This window comes from Mercenaria mercenaria, chromosome 18, assembly GCF_021730395.1.
Source record: "Mercenaria mercenaria strain notata chromosome 18, MADL_Memer_1, whole genome shotgun sequence".
Lineage (NCBI taxonomy): Eukaryota > Metazoa > Mollusca > Bivalvia > Venerida > Veneridae > Mercenaria > Mercenaria mercenaria.
The window spans coordinates 62,799,706-62,826,959 of NC_069378.1; the positions used below are offsets into that span (position 1 = coordinate 62,799,706).

A 27,254-nucleotide genomic window follows, 5' to 3' on the forward strand; every position below is an offset into this window, starting at 1 on the left:
TTGGTGTTAAATACAAAAATAATTTCATAAGTAATTAAAGTATTCATTTGTCAAAGTTTATATGTAAAAAAAAATGTGAAAAACTATCTTGTTTTCAACCCTTGTACAACCAGCGTGGTAAGGGGAAGTAACACTGACTCCGAGTATGTAAATTATATTTAGAATTCCTTGAAATCTAGTTTCGGTTTAAATTAGGTCAGTTTTAAATAAAATTAGCACAAGTGGTTTACATTATTTACTACGAAAGGTTTAAGATATTTTAGGGTCAAATATTTAAGTGGAAGGTCAAGTGTTTTTGGTCAATATTGAACTTGAATCTGTTTACTTTATTTCGATAAGAAACATGGCGATTTAGATACGTTTTACATGAGATTTGGTAAGTCATTTTATCATTAACAAAGTATTAAGTAACCATTTACCTGTTTATTTTTTATGCTCTATGTGACACATGTTGCATTTTATTGCACATATCTACCCATTTTCAAAAAATGATTATAGAACAGTGTATATAAACTAAGGTAAATCTTCATCAGAATTTGTTTGTTCACAAGAACTTTATGGTTCAGTTTTTGGAAGATACATTATACTGTTTTATTTTCTGAGTAAGAAGTTCCTGTGGATTTAAGATTTTGCTGTTGAATATATGCTATTGTAAGTAGAAGGGACTTAGTTGTTTGCAGATATTGATACTAATTAGAATAAATAATAGCAAAGATTAAAACAGATCAACATAAATAATAACAAGGATTAATACTTATTAGCAAAGATTAATATGGATTATCCGTAAGTATTGACCTGGCACTCATGAATATTCCGTTTATTTCCGTAAATTAATTCTCGGTTTCCGAACATGAATAGCGATGTAGCTATAACATATATATATAATTCCGTGATAACGTAATGTCATGTATGTGCAGGTAGCTGTGCGGAGAAGGCGTTAAACTGCCAACCTCAGGGTTGTGGGTTTGAGTCCTACGCTTGACCGGATCTTTTTTTATAAGTTTTATATGCAAACTAACCACTTATCGGATCAAACGTATGGTTTTATGGTCCATTTACTGAATTTTATCATGTTTAACCGTTGTAGAAGAAGTGGGAAAAATGGCTTTAGAAGGATCTAAAAATACAAAGTAATTGTCACCACCAATTCCAGAAAATAAATACTACAAGAGAATCAAGTAAAATTCACCAAAAAAAATGTGATGCATAAAATAATGTAACAATAAAACAGGCATCGATAACATTACATTGCATAAAAAAATGATTTAATGTGATTTCGAACCCGTGATAACATGGTTTGAAGTCAGACACCTTACCACTGCGCCACCGTGTCAACGGTTAACTGTATCTGTTACTTTAGTAGTATAGATATTTCAAGAATATAAATATTGCGTAAATTAACGAAAACGTCCGAAAATATCGGCGAAGATTAATGAGTGCCAGGTCAATACTTACAGACAATAGCCAAGATTAAAACTGATTAGCATAAATAATAGTAGCAAAGATTAGTACTAGCATAAATAATAGCAAAGATTGACATGGATTAGTATAAATAATAGCAAAGATTAATATTAATTAGCATAAATAGTAGCAAAGATTAATACTAATTAGCATAAATAATAGCAAAGATTAATATGGATTAGCATAATTATAATAATAGCAAAGATTAATAGATCTAGTGTGATTTTTTCCTGCAAGTTAAGGCAATTGGAACACGAAATCCTCGTTATCCATGTGCAAAACTAATCAATTCTCCTAACTGCTTAAAACAAATATCTCACAAATTTCGAACTTCATCACATAAACTCCATATTGAAACAGGAAGGTATGAAAACGTATTAAGAGAAGATAGAGTATGCACTTTTTGCAATATGAGTAAAGTTGAAAGTGAATATCATTTCCTACTTGTCTGTCCATTTTATAGTGAAATAAGAAGAAAATGTTTAAAACCATATTTTTGTCATTGGCCAAACACTAACAAATTCGAAAGTCTTATCTCATCAACTTCTAGTAAAATCTTAAATGATTTAGCAAAATTCATTTACCTGGCAATGGAAAGGAGAAACTCATAATATATTTGATTTACAGTATAGGTATATATAGGGTGTATAAGGTTTAATTGTTTGATATTAAATTGAAAAATATTATATAAGTTTTGTGATAACATTGTGACAAATTGTTTGACTTATTAGTTTATTATCTCTTCTGAAAATAATTATGTACTCTCTGTGCTCCATATTATATTATGTTTGTATTTGCTATAGGCATTGTATTTACATGCTTTATGCAATAAAATTGAATTGAATTGAATTGAATATTATCCATGTAAATATAACAGAACTGTTACAGTTATAATATTTTATAATTGAAAAATGTTTACAGCTTTTCCATAGAATATTTTCATTTATATATATAATATACACTTTAATATAAAGGTACTACTTTTCTCGGCGAATTGACTGTGAGGTTCGGTTATATTACAGGCGCGTATATATCGCACCCCTATACTAAATGTCCACCCCCCCCCCTGCACCCCGATATATATATTTATTTAAATATCTTTTTGGTGAAATTGATTTTAGTATTATATACAAGAGTTTCTAACTACTTATTAGTAAATGAAGCCCTGCTCTCCATTTACTTGATGAATACTTAATACTGAAAGTGAATTTCAAGTTTCCTATGTAAATGTCTATTGATGTTGTTACTATTAATTTTGTTAACAGTACTTCTTGTGCCGGAACCATTCTATTGTTCATGTTAATCTTTACTATGATATATATCCATGTTGTATTGTAAAATGCCTGAATGAAATAAAAGAATATGTTCTGTTCTGTTCTGTTCTGGAAATTAGATCTGTAACAATCATTGAACTCTTATTTCAGGAGAGGAGAAGATGAACATGGCTGATGTAATGTTTGTGACAGTGTTACTTCTGTTTTCCGCAATTTATTTTGTTCAAGGTAGGAATATAATTATGATAAGCTATACAGTAAAACACAGATATTTATTAAGGTAACAATTTGCTGGACACCATTGATTCCGCCTTTGCGGCCAGTGCAAATCATCATCAGCCTGCACATCCATGCAGTCTGATCAAGATCTGCACTATTTGCCATTCAGTTGGTATCTTTTTGGTAAGTACCCCTTTTACAATTAAAAGTTCTGTCAAAATTGAAAGATGGACAAGTTCATTATAGAAATTTAGCAGGGTAAGGATTAAGACAGGTGGGCTGTAGAAGGCAGTTGGAAATGAGAACAAAATGAGCCGTGCCATGAGAAAACCAACATAGCGCAGTCTGGTCAGGATCCATGCTGTTCACTAAAGGTTTCTCTGATTGCACAGGCTGGTCTGTATCCATGCTAGTTGCAAATGCACTATGTTGGTTTTCTCATGGCGCAGCTCAAGTGTCAATTTAGGAAGTCAGATGTTTGGCTATTTCAGGTAGGTGACTGCTTATAACACTGGTGGGCATTAAGGCAGGTTCAGCCTTATGATAAAATATTTATGTACGGACAGCTGGCAGGTTTTCAGAGATATTGGCTTGTATAAATACTCCTGCATGTTATGACAGTGCAAAATATGTGACTAGACTTTGATGTTACATCATTTGAGTCTTAATTGATATGGTGTTGACTTCTGAATTTGTGATCTTCAAGGCTTGATAAGGTATTGTACCTGGATTTGCAAATATTTTGTTCAACCATTTTCCTAGATATGATAAACAAATGAGCCGTGCCATGGGAAAACCAACATAGTGTGTTTGCGACCAGCATGGATCCAGACCAGCCTGCGCATCCGCGCAGTCTGGTCAGGCTCCATGCTGTTCGCTTTTAAAGCCTATTGGAGTTGGAGAAACTGTTAGCGAACAGCATGGATCCTGACCAGACTGCGCGGATGTGCAGGCTGGTCTGGATCCATGCTGGTCGCACACCCACTATGTTGGTTTTCCCATGGCACGGCTCAAATGGTTTTAAGTATGTGATATGACTGTGTAGCTGCGATAAAGCTATCAGCTAATCTGAGTAAAAATACAATAAGCACGTTTCTAGCATGTTGTACTCACATGGTTATAGAAAATATCGCCATATATGCATTTTTTTATCAATTTATATTTGTAAAATGGCATTGGCATGCCTGGGAAGATTTTTGGCACAACCATAAATTATCTATATTGGTACAAGGGCATAGCGTATGGATGCTTCTCACATGGCATAACTTATCCCCCTTGCTGCCATTATTTGGGGTCATCCCTACAAAAATCTGCATAACAGTATTGTGATATTTTGTTTACTGATAAAAATCTTTTCTTTTTCTTTTTTGCTTGTTTAGTAAAGTGTCATTTGACAGCAATTAATACAGTTTTTCTGGTGAAGTAAGACCTCATGTGCCTTTCTGAACATTCGGGCGGGACATATGTTCTCCATACCGATTTGATAAAAGACATTGTATCTGAAATCACTTGTCCTCCATCTCTGATTCATGTGTGGAAATTGGCAGTTACTTGCAGAGAACAGGCTTGTACTGGTACAGAATCCAGGAACACTGGTTAGGTTAACTGCCTGCCATTACATAACTGAAATACTGTTGAAAGAGGGCGTTAAACCCAAAACAAACAAATCAGGAAAGGGCAGGCAACTGTGTAGAACCACCAGTCATCTGCTAGACATTTGCAAGGATTTTACATCCCAAACACCAGGGATTTTGACATAGAACCATAAATGAAAGTGATTTAGGGTTAGCTAAATTAAAGTCTTGACAATGGAGCACCAATCCTCTAGAAATGTCATTTATTCAGTACCTCTCACCTACCTCACCTGTCTTCAATATGTTAATAAATGTTTGTTTGTTTTTTTCAGGATTTGACCTTCCACCTCCAAGGTTTAGGGAGAAACCAAAATGGCCGGACAGAAGTTACTATGATGAAGATGGGCCCCCAATAGAATTGGAGTGTAAAGTCACGAATACAAGTCATACACTATCTTGGTACAAAGATGGTCAGCTTGTTGATGTAGTCAAAGATCAGTATCCTTTAAAGTATTTAGATTGATTTTAGTTTTCCTGGGTTGAGCATTATGTTTAAAAATGTGTTATTGGTTAACCATAAACAAATATAAACCTCAGTTAACCTCTATTCCCTGTAGGCTTAACAAATGGTAATTGTGTTGTTTTTTTTCAGCCATGAATGAATGTAAACCCCAGCTACCCCCCATTCTCTAGATTAAAAAATAGTAAATGTGGCAACAAATGTAAACCCCCAGTTTGTCTGCAACTGAGTGCAGTGTATGCACACTCCAAGAACCTACAGAATATGGAAACCTTGCCCAAGCCAACCTACACAATACCATGCATTCACATCCCCAGTAAATGAAGTTTCAACACTGCATATATAGCAGAACCGTACAAGGCTGACATTTCAACGGGTCTGGAAATTAAATGGCTATCAATGTTGAGAAGATTTGTCTGTCTTCCTCCACCATTAAAGCTGGAAAGTCACCATATGACCTATCATGTGTCGGTGCAACGTTAAATCCAAAAAAAAAATAAAGAGAGGTACCTTAATTTAAGAGCAAAAGACAGCCCTAACACAAAAAGAACTCACTTATATTCAGCCCAGTCCTTAGCTTCCTGTTTAAAGCATCATTGAAGGTTCCAGCACTTCCATGAATGAACCACCAAGAATAAAAAGAACCTTCTAGATAACCATAGACTATGAATAACTTTTTGACATACATGATGTCTCAAAACTAGGACAAGCTTTACAGTAAACAATGAGTAATCAGTATAAAAGAAATAATGATAAAATGAAGCATAATAGCGAAAGACATGTACATAACAATATACAATTGATCGTTATTATATTTTGTGAAAAGTGTATGATTCCTTAACCAGAATGTAGATTGCTGCTCGTAGATCAAAATCAAACATTGGTATTTGAAGATCCGAAACAGTTTCAGTCTGGGATATATAAATGCCTTGCCTACAACCGTGCAGGAAATGTCAGTCACTCAGGGAACATTCTGATAACAGGTAAGCTGTAGCAATATGGGTTGTATAAGTCTTCAACCTACACTGCTTACAACAGTGTACACAATGTTAATCGTTCAGGGAACATGCCAGTCGCACATTAACAGTGACAATCAGAGTTGTTCCAGTGATTGGCTTACAATGCTAATGAAATTCTAGATTTGCAGGAAGCAAGGGAACAGTTTCAGTCAGAGTACAGTACAAGTGCTTGGCTTACAATACTGCTCTGATAATAGGTAAACAGTTTCAGTCTGAGTACAGTACAGGTGCTTGGCTTACAATACTGCTCTGATAATAGGTAAACAGTTTCAGTCTGAGTACAGTACAGGTGCTTGGCTTACAATACTGCTCTGATAATAGGTAAACAGTTTCAGTCTGAGTACAGTACAGGTGCTTGGCTTACAATACTGCTCTGATAATAGGTAAACAGTTTTAGTCTGAGTACAGTACAAGTGCTTGGCTTACAATACTGCTCTGATAATAGGTAAACAATACTGCTCTGATAATAGGTAAACAGTTTCAGTCTGAGTACAGTACAGGTGCTTGGCTTACAATACTGCTCTGATAATAGGTAAACAGTTTCAGTCTGAGTACAGTGCAGGTGCTTGGCTTACAATACTGCTCTGAAAAAGGTAAACAGTTTCAGTCTGAGTACAGTACAGGTGCTTGGCTTACAATACTGCTCTGATAATAGGTAAACAGTTTCAGTCTGAGTACAGTACAAGTGCTTGGCTTACAATTCTGCTCTGATAATAGGTAAACAGTTTCAGTCTAAGTACAGTACAAGTGCTTGGCTTACAATACTGCTCTGATAATAGGTAAACAGTTTCAGTCTGAGTACAGTACAAGTGCTTGGCTTACAATACTGCTCTGATAATAGGTAAACAGTTTCAGTCTGAGTACAGTACAGGTGCTTGGCTTACAATACTGCTCTGATAATAGGTAAACAGTTTCAGTCAGAGTACAGTACAGGTGCTTGGCTTACAATACTGCTCTGATAATAGGTAAACAGTTTCAGTCTGAGTACAGTACAGGTGCTTGGCTTACAATACTGCTCTGATAATAGGTAAACAGTTTCAGTCTGAGTACAGTACAGGTGCTTGGCTTACAATACTGCTCTGATAATAGGTAAACAGTTTCAGTCTGAGAATAGTACAAGATCTTGGCTTACAATTCTGCTCTGATAATAGGTAAACAGTTTCAGTCTGAGTACAGTACAAGTGCTTGGCTTACAATACTGCTCTGATAATAGGTAAACAGTTTCAGTCTGAGTACAGTACAAGTGCTTGGCTTACAATACTGCTCTGATAATAGGTAAACAGTTTCAGTCTGAGTACAGTACAAGTGCTTGGCTTACAATACTGCTCTGATAATAGGTAAACAGTTTCAGTCAGAGTACAGTACAGGTGCTTGGCTTACAATACTGCTCTGATAATATGTAAACGGGGCCTCCGTGGCCGAGTGGTTAGAGTCGTTGACTTCAAACCATTTGCCCCTCATCGATGTGGGTTCGAAACCTCATTTGGGGCGTAGAATTCTTCACGTGAGGAAGCCATCCAGCTGGCTTACGGAAGGTCGGTGGTTCTACCCAGGTGCCCGCTCGTGATGAAATAGTGCACGGAGGGGCACCTGGGGTCTTCCTCCACCATTAAAGCTGGAAAGTCGCCATATGACCTAAAATTGTGTCGGTGCGACGTTAAACCCAACAAAAAAAAAAAAAAAAAAAAAAAGATAATAGGTAAACAGTTTCAGTCAGAGTACAGTACAGGTGCTTGGCTTACAATACTGCTCTGATAATAGGTAAACAGTTTCAGTCTGAGTACAGTACAAGTGCTTGGCTTACAATACTGCTCTGATAATAGGTAAACAGTTTCAGTCTGAGTATAGTACAAGATCTTGGCTTACAATACTGCTTTGATAATAGGTAAACAGTTTCAGTCTGAGTATAGTACAAGATCTTGGCTTACAATACTGCTCTGATAATAGGTAAACAGTTTCAGTCTGAGTACAGTACAAGTGCTTGGCTTACCGTACAATACTGCAGGAAATGTTAGTCTCACAGAGAACATTCCAAATGCATGTAAATAGTTTCAGATTTGTTTTTGCTGTACAATACAGCAAAGAGGGTCAAAATGTTTGAAATAATGTTGTAACAAGTACAGTCAGCAGTTGAAAAATATTGAAACTTAAGTAGGGCCAAGGTTTTAAATCTGAGATTGGAAACCAGTCTCAAAACTGCAGCATCTGATTGGTTGTTTTTGAGCACAAATTTGAAATTGACCAATGACAAGGCTGTATTCTTAGACTGGTCTCCAAACTCAGTTTTTATAACCTTGGACACTGGTTATGTTTAGACCAAGGTTGATCATTTTTCCCAAGCCTCACACATTGTTCTTTAGGAGATATATGTGCACATTTATATACACAAGAACTTTCTGTTTCAGTGTAATATGAAAATGTCAAGGGCCATGTTTTTGACCCATTTTCTCTGTTTGATCTCATACTTACGATTCAGTATTAAAAGTACTTTTCAGTGTAACCACTTGCATACATAGTTCATTTTTTTGTTTGGACTAACTAGATCACATAAGTACTTCAATTGTTAATTGAGTGTAATGAAAGGGCATCCTATGACTTCCTACATAAGTGATATGAGAAGTTAAGAAGGTTGTGGGAATAAAATATAGTTTCAGGTCCTTATTGTGTCAAAGCTACAAGTACTTCAGACCTTAAATATTCTTACTAAGGGGAGCAGTGGTCTGGTATGTAAAGTGTTGGTCACTCTTCCTGGGGATCTTGGAATGGAGCCCCATTGGGTTCACGACCATGCCTTCTCATATGACAGAATTTAGGATTTTTGTACAGATCTACATGTGTTTTAGCTACAAACAATAGTCAGTACAATATTTTATCATTTATCATGTGACTATCTTTAACCCTTACCCTGCTAAATTTTTATAAAAATGAACTTGTCCATCTTTCAGTTTTGACAGTACCATTAACTGTTAAAAGGGGTGCTTACCAAAAAGATACTGACTGAATGGCGAACAGTGCAGATCTTGATCAGACAGCACAGATGTGCAGGCTGATCATGATCTACATTAATTGCAAAGGCAGAATCAGTTGTGTCCAGCAGAGTTAGACCAGTGAAGTGGACTATATATATGAATACAGGTTGAATGATAATAATGTTAAAAATTTCTAGTGGAAATGAAAGAATACAAAATAGTTCATCATGAGCTTATAAAATAACTTTTAGACTTTATAATATTTTTATTTGTAAATTTACCTCAATATTTCTTTCAAAGCAGGACAACAGGCCCCGTGTTCACAAAACGTTTTCAGTCTCAGCTGAGTTTGATAATGAAACTTAAATCCTCATTTATATCAAAAGAGTATGTTTAAAACTTAATTTTATGCTCAACATTATTTTCAAGTGGCTCTTCAATATTGATGGTCTGTCTCAGATTGAATTTAACCTTGAAGTTTTAGTAAAACTGATATTAAAATATCAAACTCAAACTCAGCTGAGATCGAAAAATGTTTTGTGAACACGGGGCCTGATAACCATAATGACCTTTGTTTAAATCTACGGTATGTTCTAACATTTTTATAAATTTCTTTTATATAAACAAGGATTTTACCGTGTATTGTCTTGTCGATTAAAACAAGTTTCACAAAATGACCAACACTTTTCCGCCTAAAAATAGGAGTCCAGATTAGTTTACCTTCCTGGTGTAATCCATATATGTTAGCATGGAAATAGATTTTAGTTGTGTGTGCTTTGTTGGCAAATAAAACATGATTTTCATTCAGATTAGACTGCAACACATCTGAATGAAAAACTTTGTTTTATATGCCAACAAAGTAGGCAAAACTAAAATCTATTTCCCAAATAACTTATCTTGTGTAGTACTGATATCTCATTGTAATTATGCTTTAAATGCGATATCGAAAAAAAGTTATCTGCCCTTGAAAACATCATTTTTGGGGGAAATGCGGTTTTCAAGGGCAGATAACTCTTTTTTCGATACTGGTGACCTCTGATTTTTATTGCATTTTTTTGTTTCTTAGATGATTGTCCTTCAGTATCTAAAGTTTAAAGAAATTCTGTTATTGGGAAAATTTTCGCACCAAATTCTAGCATACGTCCTTAAGTAGTTTGTTCTGGTGGGGATCAAAGCAGACAGACTTGTAAAACAGTACCATTGATACCATGTATATAAATTGCTTTGACTTGATCAGATATAAAAATATTTCTTATAAAGGTTTCTTACCTTGGCTAGATTTGAAAATTTATGTCAATATGAAAAATGATAAACATGCTGTATGACATAATATATGTATCAGATTATATTTCTCAAGTTCTAAAACATGCATTCTCTATCAAAACCAACCAGTGTTAATCAGACTTATACTGATTATACTGTTTGGGACTATAGATTGCACCCTACCATTTTCAGTCAAAGGTTTGGAGATTAGGGTCTTATCATTATACAACATGATCTATACAGGTTATATTATTTATATAATTGGCAATATTGCTTAAATGTCACAAGAGTTGTGGCCCTTTCATAGTAAAAACTTGTGATATTTCACATTGTTAACCTATAAGAGGCAATATTGTTTCAGCAACTTTCATGAAACTTTAACAGAATTTAAATGTTCATTACATCTAATTTAAATATTTTTCCCTAATTCAAAGGCTGTGTCTTTGGCAATCATATCAGTATTTGAATATAGTTGCAATTGCTATAGGTATGTTGTTTAAAGAAGTTAAAAATGTTGTATGCACCTAAGTGACCTCACCTTGTTATCGCAGTCTATATGAAATCCACATCATGTGTATATGGCAGCAAGGGACATGATTGTTCAGAGTTATGGCCCTTGTTTCAGTAAAAATTATTATATATTTTCATTTTACCACTACATTATGTTAAAATATTAAGTAACAAGATGTGTAGATACATGTAGTCAGGTGACCATTACCTCATTCATAAAAATAATCTAAGTTGGGGACACAGTTAATATTACTGTTAGTTTTACATAAGTTTATGAAAGTTGTTTCATTCTTGACTTTCAGCAAGGAAACAGGAAACCAGACCAAGAATTGTACAAACACAACCAGTCAACACAGTGAAGCATGCAGAAGTTGGGGACACAGTCAACATCAGTTGTACATTTGATGTAGGAGGATCTGTAGAAGCACTGATGGATGTATGTAAATTTATCCTAACCAATTGTCAATTATTTATGCCTATTTTAATAGGAATGAAAAGTCTTTTTGTTAGTTTTAGTTTGAAAAGAATAATTCATTTTGTGTGTGTATATAAGTTTATTTATAGGTGCCTCTGGTAACCCATATGGGGGACTCCTCCAGAAGACTGTTAGAATGGTAGTAGGTAATGCAAGGTACAGAAGATGCCCCCAATTCCAGGAGCTTCCCTGGTCCTTTAGCATGCCAGGTGTAAAGCACCCATACAAAGGACTCTTATCCAGATGTTAGTAATTTTAGTTGGAGGAGTGGGACCTCGAACTCACGACTCCTGGTTTATTAGTCAGACAATGTTACCACTGGACCACTGTGTCTGCTAATTCATGTCTTTTTCAGTTAAATCTAAAGTGGTAAATAATATGTTTATTACAGTTTGAAAAGAATTCTTAATGTCTATTACAGTTGGCCGTGGAGTGGTTTAAAGGCCCGGAGTCAGTGAATGACACAAACCACACAACATATGGTCTGAACAACACCTTCCAAAACAACAAAGTGTCGTCACTGAACATAGACAAACTTCAGGTAAAAACAACACTTTACTGTACTTCTAACCTTTAGCCTGCTGGCGGCAAGTGATTCTACCTTTGTAACCAGTGCAGACCAAGATCAGCTTGCACGGCTGTGTGCACTGTTGGCCTTTATGTCAGTAAATTTTCAGTGAACACCCCTCTGGTTAACAAGACTTAGTGGTAAAGAAAGATCAAAACCAATTCATTTTAGAAATTTAGCAGGGTAGAGGTTAGAAAGATATATAATGTGTAAAACACCAATTGCTAGAGTTTGCAAGGGTATGGGCAAAATGCTGGAATTATCCAAATTTTCATGTGCTCAGAACATAGAAAATATATACAAAACAGCACTGGGACAAATTAATCACTGGAGTGAGCCATCAGTGCTCGGTTAAGCAGTGTTTTTCTGTATGGCAGACTAGGTAGCAATATTGGAGCTTTTGATAACAAACCATGAATGTTGATTAATTTTAACAAAAGATACACCAATAGAAGTTGATGATTTCCCAACCACTCCATGTTAGGAAGTTGTTATTCAGTACAAATAGAAGATGGGTACAGCAGATACAATTGTTTCTTGTTAACTGGAAGGATTACAGCTTACAGAACAGAAGGTTTTTGGTCGAGTCAGGTGTGCTCACTTGCCAGAAATATTGCCTAGATGTACAACTAGTTGGAGGAAGAAGGATACCACTAGTTATAGTAATATTTGATATTTGTTGCTCAAGTTCATAAGCAATTTCTAGTTCAGTATGTGTTATAATTAAAAACTTCCTTTCAGACATCTGATTATGGAACATACAAATGTTATGGTGAAAATTCTAAAGGAAATGCTTCCAAGCTGATCTCAGTAATTCCACCAGAACGGAAGCAAAGTAAGAGTTATCTTATTATCTGATTTCCACAATTACATAATTACTAGTATTAAGTTATATTAATACTTGTATAGGTATGGCTGCATGTATAGGCTGTTTATTACACATTCAATCGGCATTTGGCATGCAGTTGTGAAGGCTGAACATTTATGGGGTTGGGGGTCCTTTCACCTAGTTATTCTGTTGTTTTTTCTGTATAATAGCATTTCAAGGGGAAAGACTGAGAAAGTAAAAGCTTGAGCTCAAAATGTATATTTATAAAGAAAACACAGGGATGGCTCTGAATATTTTTTAGCTGTTGCCAACACTTTCGCCAAAAAGTTGGAGCCAAAGAGGAGCCACTGGAGCCAACATTGGTGCCAAAGGAAGATGGGAAATGAAAGTTCATTTTACCTGCATTATAAATTACAAAAACAAAAAAAACAACTAAAATTCAAGTTCATTTATTTCAGTTCTATTTTCAAACTACAAAACAAATAGAATAAAAAGCTCAGTTTAAAGAACATTTTAGTAAAATGAGTGTTTACAAGTTCTTTTAACTATTTCTAAATAAAGTACAAACTGCGCTATGAAAAAAAGTCGCCTTTAAATTTTTATCGGAAATTTACGCGTCTGAAACACGTAAATTTATCAGGTGCACGATCCAACGCCGTGGAAGTTTTCATACATGTTTCGATTCTCTTGCTTTAATAATGCCCGATTCTTGCATCAACTTGTATAGATTTATACATTTAATTGATTTATTTATTAGCTCACCTGTCACAAAGTGACAAGGTGAGCTTTTGTGATCGTGCGGTGTCCGTCGTCCGTCGTCCGTCCGTCCGTCCGTCCGTAAACTTTTGCTTGTGACCACTCTAGTTTATCTTTTCGAAAACATTACCAATCTTGGCAATCTTTTTACAATATTTTTTACGGCAGTTCAGACATCCGCGAAATCGGTTTTAATCCACAGTCAGTGCCTAGGCAATTCATTTATAGAAATTGGTCGTATTTGAAATAAATTTTGATGTAATTTATAATAAAATCAAGAAATAACATATGATTGATGCATAAGAATGATAAGATCATGTTGAAGGAGGTTTAAGTCTGCACTCGATAGGATTATCGGATTGAAAATTTTCAAAATGGCGTCGGCTTACAATATTGATAAACTGCAGTGGGATATTAATGCTACGACTGGTTGAAGTTTGACAGGCGAATAGGCAGAGTTAACCATGGATTTATCGATAATTTACATCTATTGTAACGCTGTGTGTGCATCAATTACAACTTTAAGTAAACAGATTACAACAGAATGAAAAACTCGGCGATTCAGATTTTGCCCGGAGGCGATAATTAGGCAAAGTGGCCGACTTTACAGCGACGATGTAGGATGATCCTTGGTGTCATTGAAAAAAATGTCTCGACCCGATCTTTACTTTGTTGTCGCCAGAAACTTTCGCCAGTTGATCCAAATTAGCGCCAGATTTTGTAAATCGGCGCATTTGGCGCCATTGGCAACCGACAGCGCGACCCCTGAAACTTAGTAATTATGTCTCCCCCCACTTGTTTTTGCCCTGTCCGTCCATCCGTCACACTTCATTTCCGATAAATAACTGGAGAACCATTTGACCTAGAACCTTCAAACTTCGTAGGATGGCAGGGCTTATAGAGTAGAAGACCCCTATTGTTTTTGGGTCACTCCATCAAAGTTCAAGGTCACAGGGGCCTGAACATGGAAAACCATTTCCGATCAATAACTTGAGAACCACTTAACCCAGAATGTTGAAACTTCATAGGACGATTGGACATGCTGAGTAGATGATCCCAAATGATTTTGGGATCACCCTGTTAAAGGTCAAAGTCACAGGGGCCTGAACATGGAAAACCATTTCCGATCAATAACTTGAGAACCACTTGACCCAGAATGTTGAAACTTCGTAGGATGATTGGAAATGCTGAGCAGATGACCCCTAATGATTTTGGGGTCACTCTATTAAAGGTCAAGGTCAAAGGGGCCAGAACATGGAAATCTATTTCCCATCAGTAACTTGAGAAGCATTAGACCTAGAACCTTCAAACTTATAGGATGATAGGACTTATGGAGTAGATGACACCTATTGTTTTCGGGTCACTTGATCAAAGGTCAAGGTCACAGGGGCTATCTGTCTGTCACACTTAATTTTCAATCAATAACTTGAGAACCGTTTGACCTAGAACCCTCAAACTTCATAGGGTGGTAGGGCTTACAGAGTAGATGACCCCTTTAATTTTTTGGACTACTAGATCAAAGGTCAAGGTCACAAGGGCCTGAACATAGAAAACCATTTCTAATCAATAACTTGAGAACCACTTGACCCAGAATGTTGAAACTTCATAGGATGATTGGACATGTAGAGAAGATGACCCCTATTGACTTTTGGATCACTTGATCAAAGGTCAAGGTCACAGGGACCAGAACATTGAAATTTGTTTCCGGTCAATAACTTGAGAACCACTAGACCCAGAACCTTCAAACTTCATAGAGTGATAGGAATTACAGAGTGGATGACCCTTATCATTTTTAGGTCACTTGTATAAAGGTCAAGGTCACGGGCCTGAACATTGAAAATGCTTTACGATCAATAACTTGAGAACCACTTGATCCAGAGTGATAAAACTTCATAGGATGCTTGGACATTCAGAGTAAATGACCCCTATTGAATTTGGGGACACTCAATCAAAGGTCAAGGTCACAGGTGAGAACATGGAAAATCATTTCCAATCCATAACGTAAGAACCACTAGACCCAGAATGTTAAAACTTAGTGGGATGATTGGACATGCCGAGTAGATGATCCCATCAGTGTCTGTTTGACTTTCACTTCTGTCCCCTATTGTCCTCTTGCCTATTACTGTGCGTTGGGGGAGACATGTGCTTTTCTACAAAAGCATCTTCTAGTTAAAGTGTGGGGTTTTTTTTTTAATCATTTGAAATGGATTATTTTGGTCAGTTCACCTTCATGCAAATGTCATTGCTTAATCTCTTTACTTTGATTTCAGAGCATTTACCTTTGACCTTGATAATTGGTTGCAGTGCAGCTGGGTTTGTTGCTATGGCAACTGTTGTCGTGGTGATTGTTGTAAGACATAGATACAAAATGAAACAGAAATATGAGGACCTAGAATGGCTGGATCCAGATTTCAGCCAGTATGAAGGTTAGTTCAAATTGTCCTTTAGCTCTGTGTAGTTTGAGTTTCCTAGTTTATACCCCAAACTACTGATACAAAGTAATTGAGGCTATGAAAGACTTTTGTATGTCTGTCAGTCAGTCGTCCATTCATCATTCATTTCTAGAAGAAAGTCTTTGAAAGTGTTTAAGCAATTTTCAAATAGTAATTCTTAAATGTTCACTGTCATAATATAAAGAATATATATACATGACCCAGTTCACTAGATTTAAGGTCAAGGCCACATATGGAGATCAAAAGTCGTATAGCTATATTTCATGGCTACTGCATAATGGTAGCAAATTTACCTCATTTGGATAAAATGCAATGTGCTTATTTCCCCTTATCAAAAGAACAACTGGAGGTATACATGAATGACAGTGATAGCTCTAATTTGTACATGTTTAAGGTGGAATCGTCAATACAGTTGATAAAATTGTTCTATTTGTAAAATGTTAAACTTTCAGGATATAATATAGTCAAATTTTTATTAAACAACATAAACAACATGGTAGTTCTGCACATTCAGATCAATTTTTTTTCTACAATGTAGAATTTGATTAAACCCTGATTTTTCAAAACCTCAGAATATACTTAGAAAATTCAGCAAATAAAAAAGATAGGGCCATGTGCTTGTTTGTTTTATTTGAAAAATTAGGACATCACGCACGTGTTCATAATGGGAGTCTATTGGAAAATCACCATTTTCATAACATTTCCGCAAATGAAATTTTTTCTACAATGTAGATTTTAATGAAATTTATCACAGTCATAAATAAACATATGGCCTATGATATGGTGAAATAAAATGTATCGGTCTGTGTGCTTGTTTTTGAGATATTTGCCCATGATTAAAGTGATCCGCACATTTAAAGCTTATTTTTAGCTCACCTGTCACATAGTGACAGGGTGAGCTTTTGTGATCGCCCTTCGTCCGTCGTCTGTCGTCCGTCCACAATTTCTTGTCTGCACGATAGAGGTTTCATTTATGATTTTATTTTAACCAAACTTGCACACAACTTGTATCACCATAAGATCTCGGTTCCTTTCTTGAACTGGCCAGATCCCATTATGGGTTCCAGAGTTATGGCCCCTGAAAGGGCCAAAATTAGCTATTTTGACCTTGTCTGCACAATAGCAACTTTATTTATGATTTGATTTTTACCAAACTTGCACACAACTTGTATCACCATAAGATCTTGGTTCCTTTCTTGAACTGGCCAGATTCCATTATGGGTTCCAGAGTTATGGCCCCTGAAAGAGCCAAAATTAGCTATTTTGACCTTGTCTGCACAGTAGCAGCTTTATTTATGATTTGATTTTTACCAAACTGGCACACAACTTGTATCACCATAAGATCTTGGTTCCTTTCTTGAACTGGCCAGATTCCATTATGGGTTCCAGAGTTATGGCCCCTGAAAGGGCCAAAATTAGCTATTTTGACCTTGTCTGCCCAATAGCAGCTTCATTTATGATTTGATTTTAACCAAACTGGCATACAACTTGTATCACCATAAGATCTAGGTTCCTTTTATGAACTGGTGAGATTCCATTATGGGTTCCAGAGTTATGGCCCCTGAAAGGGCCAAAATTAGCTATTTTGACCTTGTCTGCACAATAGCAGCTTTATTTATGATTTGATTTTTACCAAACTGGCACACAACTTGTATCACCATAAGATCTCGGTTCCTTTGTTGAACTGGCCAGATCCCATTATGGGTTCCAGAGTTATGGCCCCTGAAAGGGCCAAAATTAGCTATTTTGACCTTGTCTGCACAATAGCAGCTTCATTTATGATTTGATTTTAACCAAACTTGCACACAACTTGTATCACCACAAGATCTTGGTTCCTTTCTTGAACTGGCCAGATTTCTTCATGGGTTCCAGAGTTATGGCCCCTTAAAGGTCCAAAATTGGCTATTTACTATAGACTTCATTTATGGTTTTATTTGATACAAACTTCCAAAATAACTTCAACAACAATAATTCTTGGATTCCATGACAAATCAGATCCAAGCGTAGGTTCAGAGTTATTTTATATCTGATTACCTCCCCTGATTGTAATCAAAATGGATTTATATCAGTAAGTACTTATAGTACTTATTTGAAATTTCATTATTGTCATTAGTTGGACTGAGCCAATCAGGGTAGATAACTATGGACTGATTTTGTCAAATTACCTCCCTTTATTATCCCCCCGCCAAAGGCAAAGGGGATATTAGAAATGCTCTCCATCCGTGCGTGCGTCCGTCCGTCCGTCCGTCCGTGCGTCTGCAACGATCTTTGTCCGGAGCATAACTCCAAAAGTACTGGAGGGATTTTCTTCAAACTTCATACACTGATAGAACACATTGGGAGGAAGTGCAGTGTGCAAGAACAATAACTCTTCCTTGCCTATTTTTTGAGTTATTCCCCTTTATCATATTTTCTTAAAAAAAATTGTCCGGAGCATAACTCCAAAAGTACTGGAGGGATTTTCTTCAAACTTCATACACTTATAGAACACATAAGGAGGAAGTGCAGTGTGCAAGAACAATAACTCTACCTTGCCTATTTTTTGAGTTAGTCCCCTTTATCATATTTTCTTAAAACATTTTGTCCGGAGCATAACCCCAAAAGTACTGGAGGGATTTTCTTCAAACTTCATACACTGATAGAACACATTGGGAGGAAGTGCAGTGTACAAGAACAATAACTCTACCTTGCCTATTTTTTGAGTTATTCCCCGTTATCATATTTTTTTAAAAAAATTTGTCTGGAGCATATCTTCTTTATGCATGGAGGGATTTTGATATATCTTGGCACAAATGTTTACCACCACGAGGCGGAGTGTCATGCGCAAGAACCAGGTCCCTAGGTCTAAGGTCAAGGTCACACTTAGAGGTCAAAGGATACAAGAATGAAAACCTTGTCCGGAGCATTTCTTCTTCATGCATAGAGGGATTTTGATATAACTTGGCACAAATGTTCGCCACCACAAGACGGAGTGTCATACACAAGATCCAGGTCACTAGGTCTAAGGTCAAGGTCACACTTAGAGGCCAAAGGTCAGATACAAGAATGACTTCGTCTGAAGCATTTCTTCTTCATGCATGGAGGGATTTTTAGCTCGACTATTCGAAGAATAGTCTAGCTATTCTACTCACCCTGGCGTCGGCATCGGCGTCGGCGTCGGCGTCACACCTTGGTTAAGTTTTTGCATGCAAGTACATACAGCCATCAATTAAAGGCATATAGCTTTGAAACTTATTTTTTCTTTTTCTAGGTCAATTGCCAACCTCTCTGGGTCAAGTCCCATAACTCTGACATGTATTTTGAGCAAATTATGCCCCCTTTTGGACTTAGAAAATTTTGGTTAAAGTTTTACATGCAAGTTACTATCTCCAAAACTAATGCAGATATTGATTTGAAACTTCACATGTGTCTTCGGGGTTATAAAACTAGTTGATAGCAGCAAGTCCCATAACTCTGACCTTCATTTTGGCCAAATTATGCCCCCTTTTGGACTTAGAAAATTTTGGTTAAAGTTTTACATGCAAGTTACTATCTCCAAAACTAATGCAGATATTGATTTGAAACTTCACATGTGTCTTCGGGGTTATAAAACTAGTTGATAGCAGCAAGTCCCATAACTCTGACCTTCATTTTGGCCAAATTATGCCCCCTTTTGGACTTAGAAAATTCTGGTTAAAGTTTTGCGTGCAAGTACATACAGCTATTTCTAAAAGGCATATAGATTTGAAACTTATTTTTTCTTTTTCTAGATCAATTACCAACCTCACTGGGTCAAGTCCCATAACTCTGACATGTATTTTAGGCAAATTATGTCCCCTTTTAGACTTAGAAAATTTTGGTTAAAGTTTTACATGCAAGTTACTATCTCCAAAACTAATGCAGATATTGATTTGAAACTTCACATGTGTCTTTGGGGTTATAAAACTAGTTGATAGCAGCAAGTCCCATAACTCTGACCTTCATTTTTTGCCAAATTATGCCCCCTTTTGGACTTAGCAAATTCTGGTTAAAGTTTTGCGTGCAAGTACATATAGCTATTACTAAAAGGCATATAGATTTGAAACTTATTTTTTCTTTTTCTAGAACAATTACTAACCTCACTGGATCAAGTCCCATAACTCTTACATATATTTTGAGCAAATTATTCCCCTTTTTGGACTTAGAAAATCCTGGTTAAAGTTTTGCGTGCAAGTACATACAGCAATTACTAAAAGGCATATAGATTTGAAACTTATTTTTTCTTTTTCTAGATCAATTACCAACCTCACTGGGTCAAGTCCCATAACTCTGGCATGTATTTTGGGCAAATTATGCCCTCTTTTGGACTTTGAAAATTCTGGTTAAAGTTTTACATGCGAGTTTCTATCTCTAAAACTAATGCAGATATTGAATTGAAGCTTCACATGTGCCTTCGGGGTTATAAAACTAGTTGATAGCAGCAAGTCCCATAACTGATATGCATTTTGGTCAAATTATGCCCCCTTTTGAACTTAAAACTCTTTTGATATTTAACCTTTTTGGGTAATATTTTCCTGCTTCTGGGACAATATTTCGAATAGTCGAGCTTGGCTGTCTTACGGACAGCTCTTGTGATGTAACTTGGCACACTTATACACCATCATGAGACGAAGTGTCATGCGCAGTTCCCTTCTTTAGAATTACTTCCCTTTGTTGTTACTTTAAATAGCTTTTATTGTAACTTTTTCATTACTAGTCGTAGGGAAAAATCGAGACCACTTTTCTGTAGTACAACATGCATGCTAAATCCAATTTTGAGGTGTATTTTGACCAATCTCTACTTGATAAAGATTTTTGTGTGGACTTGCAATTTTTTTGATTTTTTTTTGTAAGATTAACTTCCCTTAGTTGTTACTATAAATAACTTATATTGTAACATTTTTATAATTGACCATAGGGAAAAAACAAGACCACTTTTCTATGGTACAACATAGATGTTTCTCTCCAATTTTAGGTGTATTTTATTATATATATGGTATCTTTACCTGGTAAGGAGTTTTTTTGTGGTCTTAAAAAAACCAAAAGACTTACAATGATTACAAAACAAAATTAACATTCCATTTGCAAATACAGCTGCTAGAGTAAAGAAATTTGCTGTGACGGGCATTTATTGTGAAATTCTGGCACTCTTGTTCCCTAAACGGTTCTTCAAAGCTTTCCCCAAAATTAATACTTTCAGACACTAACTTGCCAGGAACTTTAGCCTTCAATTATAATATGCCCGGCGAGGGGATTAGCCATGTGTAACATGGCTCTTGTTTCAAATTAAAATGGGTATATCTCCGTAACTAATGAAGATACTGATCTGAAATTTCATTTATGTCAACAGATTTATTTGGCAGATTCTTCTTTTCTTCACTTACAATAATTTTTTTTTTTAATTACTTCCCTTTTACGTTACTAAAAATAGCTTATTTTTAAATTTTTTATTATTGGCCGTAGGGAAAAACCGAGACTACTTTTCTGTGGTACAACATGGATGGTACCTCCAATTTGTAGGTGTATTTTGACATATCTGTACCTTGTAAGAATTTTTTTTTTCTTTTTGGTTAAATTTCTTCCCTTTGTTGTTACTGTCCTTTGGACTTAGATATTTTTTCTGAGGACCTTCTTGTCCTCAAGTGCAATGATAACAGGTGAGCGATATAGGGCCATCATGGCCCTCTTGTTAGACATTATTTTGAATTATTTAACGTGTAACATGTCGCCATTGTAATAAATTTACTCACGAGTTGCCATTAATTATGTCTCCCACCACACAGTGGTGTGGGAGACATATTGATTTACTCCAGTCTGTGTGTGTGTCTGTGTGTCTGTCACAAAGCTTGTCCCCACTCTAAGTCAAACATTTCTCATCCGATTTTCACCAAACTTAAACAAAATGTGTTTGACCATAAGACCTCAGCCAAGGTTGATAACTAGCTAAATCGGTCCAGGCGTCTTGGAGTTATGGCCCTTGAATTATCAAAAAATTGGCCTTTTTTCTCTTGTCTGCACTCTAAGTCAAACATATCTCATCCGATCTTCACCAAACTTGAACAAAATATGTTTGACCATGAGACCTCGGCCAAGTACGATAACTAGCCAAATCGGTATAGGCATTTTGGAATTACGGCCCTTGAATTATCCAAAAATTGGCCTTTTTACTCTTGTCTGCACTCTAGGTCAAAATTTCTCGTCCGATCTTCACCAAATTTGAACAAAATGTGTTTGACCATGAGCCCTCGGCCAAGTACGATAACTAGCCAAATCGGTCCAGGCATTTTGGAGTTACGGCCCTTGAATTACCAAAAAATCCGCCTTTTTAATCTTGTCCGCTTTCTAAGTCGAACATTTCTCATCGGATATTCACCAAACCTGAACAAAATGTGTTTGGCCATAAGACCTTAGCCATGTTTGATACTAGCCAAATCCGCCCAGGCACTTTTGATTTATGGCCCTTGAATTACTGATTGAATCCACTCATCCAGACCATCTAATTGGATCCATTCGTCTAAACCGTCTGGAGAAAATAGACATTTTTCATAGGGGCAGTTGTGGGAGACATGCGCTTTTCTCAAAAGCATCTCTAGTTCATAAAAATGATTTTCATTTCCATACACTGAATCCAGGCTTTATTCTACGTTATCCCATCACTTTCAGTTTATCAAACATGCAGAACCTCCTGAAACCAGGTGGCTGCTTGAGACAACTGTATATAGTTTTGCACTTAATTTTAAGGTGGATGCTTTATACAACTGTATAAGTTTGCCTGATAAATAATGTTAATGTTTCCCTTAACTCAAGAGATTATGTGAATTGTTAGAATTAATTTAGACTGTAGATTTAAATACTTTCTTATTTTGTTATTCTTTCAGTTCCTGATAGGAAGGTAGAATATGATGTGTTTATTTCATACAGTAGTGAAGACTTGAACTGGGCAAAGGACGTATTATTCTACAAATTGAGTGACCAAGGCTACGAAGTCTGCATAGACTTTAAAGATTTTACACCAGGTAAATATAATATAATAATACAGCTATTATGTTTAGAGTTGAATGAGGCTATATACAGCTATTGCATTTCTAATTCCCATGAACTCTACTGACTCAAATAGTAGAGCATCCTAGAGGTCACAATGCTCTGTTTAGTTATTATTGTTGTCCCCACCACCTCCAAAAATAAACAAGAGCTATCCGTAAGACAGCCAATGCGCGAATATTCGAGTTGTCCCAGAAGCGGGAATATTACCCTAAATGTTAAAATATCTAATATTCTATAGAGATTCAATCTAGTATCTGTATCAGTTTTGGAGATAGTAACTTGCACGCAGAACTTTAACCAGGATTTTCTATGTCCAAAAGGGGGCATAATGGGACTTGATGCTATCACCTAGATTTATAACCCAAAAGACACCTGTGAAGTTTCAATTCAGTATCTGCATTAGTTTTGGAGATAGTAACTTGCAGGCAAAAATTTAACCAGGATTTCCTAAGTCCAAAAGGGGGCATAATTTGGCCAAAATGCATGTCAGAGTTATGGGACTTGACACAATCACTTAGTTTTATAACCCCGAAGACACATGTGAAGTTTAAATTCAATATCTGCATTAGTTTTGGAGATAGTAACTTGCACGCAGAACTTTAACCAGGATTTTCTAAGTCCAAAAAGGGGCATAATTTGGCCAAAATACATGTCAGAGTTATGGGACTTGAAAAAATAAGTTTCAAAACTATATGCCTTTAAATGATAGCCACTTGTACTTGCATGCAAAACTTTAACCAAGGTGCGACGCTGATGTCAGGGTGAGTAGAATAGCGAGACTATTCTTCGAAAAGCAGAGCTAAAAATTGGGAGGGGCACTTAGATTTGCCTTTGTCCAATTGTCCTTAGTGCATTTCTAAAAAAATGTTTGACCTAAAGTCATCTAACATTATGGGAATGTGTTTCAGCATAGGAAGTTTGCATCTGTAGCTTTGCATTTGGGGTTAACTCAGTAATACTTAAGTTATGGCCCTTGACTCAGTCAAAATATGCATAAAAGTCGTAAAAGATTGTGTTACACTTATTTCAAAAAATATTTTACCAAGAGTCATGAAGCTGTATGGGAATATAATTTAGCATGTGAAATTGTGCACATGGGATTCATATACATGTAGTATGTACACAATTTAAACACGTTTATTTATTTCACACCCGTGTGGAAACTATGAAAACTGCAATTTATTTTAAGAACAAGTTAATTAAACTTAAAGGAATAAGCTCACGTTTTCCTCCCAAAATATGTCAAAGAGGATTTATTAAAAGTGGCAATATATATAAACATAGTGGCACAAAAAAACTGTATTCTTGTACATCTAGAAAGTGGTTTTGAATGTAATAAAGCATCTGAGATACTGAAAATGATAAAAAAAAATCAAAATTTAATGAACAACAGATGTTTAATGCTTTCACTTCTTTTGTTATTTTGGGTAATAATTTCATTTGATACTCATTTTTTGTTGTTTTTGATGATCATTTTATATCTTTATTTAAGGTATGGCTATAGCCGAAAATATTATGGATGCAATTTACAGAAGTCATAAAACCATAGTGCTGATGTCAAAAAATTTCCTGAAGTCTATGTGGGGCCAGTTTGAATTGCAACAGGCCCACAACAGAGCTATTATGCAGGTTTGTACTTTGTGGAAAAGTGTTTTAATTCCTTTGTTGTTTCTGTATATATAGCTAAATGATGCATGAATTTCTGCAGATTTAATAAGATTAAAAATTAAAATGATGACTACCATTAATCTGTCTCAGAATGAATGAGCTACCATCCAACTTTGTTTGCATGAACTTATGGAACCGGTCAAAATGTGATCAAGCCATCAGTGGTTCCAGCAAACTGAGTTTATGTTAATGCCATACATAGTTAGGTCAGACTTACTGCAGAAACATCTATGACCTTGAGGGTGTATCCCATTAAGGTAGGGAACACATTATGGCTGTCAGCAATTTCTTTGTGATGTCATATTCTTGTCTGTTTAATCAGCATTCTTCTTCCGAAATGGTGTGGGTTTGAGCCTCTCTTGGGGTGTTGAATTCTTAAGCTGAGGTAGCCATCCAGCTGGCTTACGGAAGGTCGGTGGTTCTACTCAAGTGCCCGCTCATGATAAAATAATGCACAGAGGGGCACCTTAGGTCTTCCTCCACCATCAAAATCCAAAGCTGGAAAGTCACCATATGACCTAAAATTGTGTCAGTGCGAGGTTAAACCCAACAAAATAAATCTTTGGTGGAAAACAGCTCAGTGAGAACACTGTTAGGAGAATGCCTAAAATAAAGAGAAAAGATGATCAGGCAGAAATTACTACTTGTCATTATGGGTGCACTACCTTAATTGTTAAGCCATTCATCTTGAAGCACATCTTGTTGGCTTTGTTGGTACAGCACAATGCCACAGAATTGGATGTAAGTGAAGTGGAAAATCAGAGTTTTCAGCAAAACTAAAAATACTGTCCATGACAGATACGCCCTTCTAGTTCTATAGAAATAACAGAATTGCGCGCAAATAAGCCCTTCTATTACTATTATTCTGAAAAACATTTTACTTACACCCTTTTGTTATTGTTGAATTTGGTCAACACAGCAGTTAGTAACAAAAAAGGATTATGCCCCTTGGTATGTAGTTTCAAAGAATGTATAATTCAGAAAAGGGCATTATTCTGGGGCAATGATTAGCTGCTGCACAAGGGGTTGTAAGTTTGGTTCCTGGGCAAGATGAAAACTTTGCATAAAAATGTTACAAAGACAACATTTCTGAAGTTGCACTTTCTTGGGCTGAATCATATGGGAAAGTTGTCAGTTAATTGCTGAGAAAATCATAGAACTGGTACACTGCATCAGGTCTTTCTGATTAGGTTACATGTGACTGACCACAGTAACACATCTGAAATGCTCTTAAAAATGGCATATAGCAGGTATAAATATGTCAGATGTTCAATTTTCAGCGGTCTGATGCCTTGATCCTGATTAAACACGACACCTGCAAAGTTCCTGGAAAGTTGATGGGCAAAACATTCCTGGACTGGTCTGATGACAAAGTTCAACCTCATTTCTGGACACGCTTGTTTGAGGCTATAGGGGAACCAGGGAAATTTACTCACACGGGTGATGGAAACCAAGACACTGATGATATAAGTAGAAAATTGTCTGAGACTACAGGGGAACAAGAAAGGTTTAATGATACAAGTGGTGAAAGCAGGGAACCAGAGGATAAAAACAGAAAAATGTGTGATGAAAATTCTGAGGATGAGCATATTGCTCATACAAAGATAAAGAACATGAAAAATGAAGAAACAGAAAACGCTCAGAATTTAGAGAAAGATAAAACACAATCAGGTGAACAAGAGAATGAAAATGTTGATAACTTTCAGGATTTTAAGGCGGTGAATTTGAGAGCTGATGAAACTGGTGTTCTTGATGAAGTATTTGGAGATGGTGTGAAAAATTATGAGGAATTTAACTCTGATACTGTAAAGATTATAGACAATTGTTTTTGAACATCTGAAGTGATTATCATCAACAGTGTTACTGAAAACAGCATTAATGCTACTGATGATGATGATGATGATGATGATGCTTATATTAATAAAAAATTAAGCAAACTATTATTTCATGAACATTGCCACTTGATATTAGTTTTTCAGATTATTTCAGTCACTTTAAAACTTTGCTCATTGAAATGCTTTCACTCAGTAACCAGCCTGAAATTTTAGGGCAGCTCATGTGAAGGGCAAAGAACAATGTACCCTGAAAATGGCAAATAACAGCTTACTGTGAAAAGGGCAGAAACAGCTTACTCCAAAGGGAAAATACCGCGAAGGGAAAAAAAACTTATTGTGAAAAGCAAAGATCAATTTACCCTGAAAAGGGCAAAAACTTATTCCAAAGGGGAAAGAACCATGATGAGCAGTGAGAGGACAAGAAATCATTGGTTGTGACCCTTGGTTGTGCAAATAATTGTAATTAAATCAAAAGATTTGTTTCTTGCATCAAAATAGTTTTATAAATCAAAAGCCATACTTACTAACAAACTTCTTATGTTTTGTAAAAATCAGTACCTTAGGTATTGTAAGCTACAGTTTGCAGTGAGTTAATATTATGTTGTTTGTTTTTTTTTACTGTGATAAATTGTGTTATAGAGAGTGATATATTTAGATTTGTGTACAAAAATATAGATTTTCTTTTCATAGACTTTAGATCTTTTGTATTTTTTTGTTTATTTCCTTTACACAAACAAACTACTTAGTTCACAGTGCCTGGTAATATACAGTGATATTTAAGAGAAATTTTTGTTAGAACAAAAAACTGTAAAAAAATCAT

General features: G+C 35.9%; 1 protein-coding gene across 2 annotated transcripts; it reads left to right on the forward strand.

Annotated features, from left to right (window-relative positions):
* Nucleotides 1-180: 180 nt before the first annotated feature.
* Nucleotides 181-27,125, forward strand: LOC123538407 (interleukin-18 receptor accessory protein-like). 2 transcript variants are annotated; one of them, XM_045322490.2, is made up of 11 exons: nucleotides 181-376; nucleotides 2,886-2,963; nucleotides 4,861-5,026; nucleotides 5,901-6,031; nucleotides 11,112-11,245; nucleotides 11,706-11,825; nucleotides 12,594-12,687; nucleotides 15,708-15,863; nucleotides 22,766-22,903; nucleotides 24,424-24,560; nucleotides 25,880-27,125. In XM_045322490.2, exons 1-11 carry the CDS (start codon nucleotides 367-369, stop codon nucleotides 26,429-26,431), a joined length of 1,716 nt encoding a protein of 571 aa, XP_045178425.2. In that variant the 5' UTR covers nucleotides 181-366; the 3' UTR covers nucleotides 26,432-27,125. The 2 variants fall into 2 exon arrangements, with proteins under 2 accessions (XP_045178425.2, XP_053386390.1); XM_053530415.1 differs by lacking the exon at nucleotides 181-376 and adding an exon at nucleotides 504-651.
* Nucleotides 27,126-27,254: the final 129 nt, after the last annotated feature.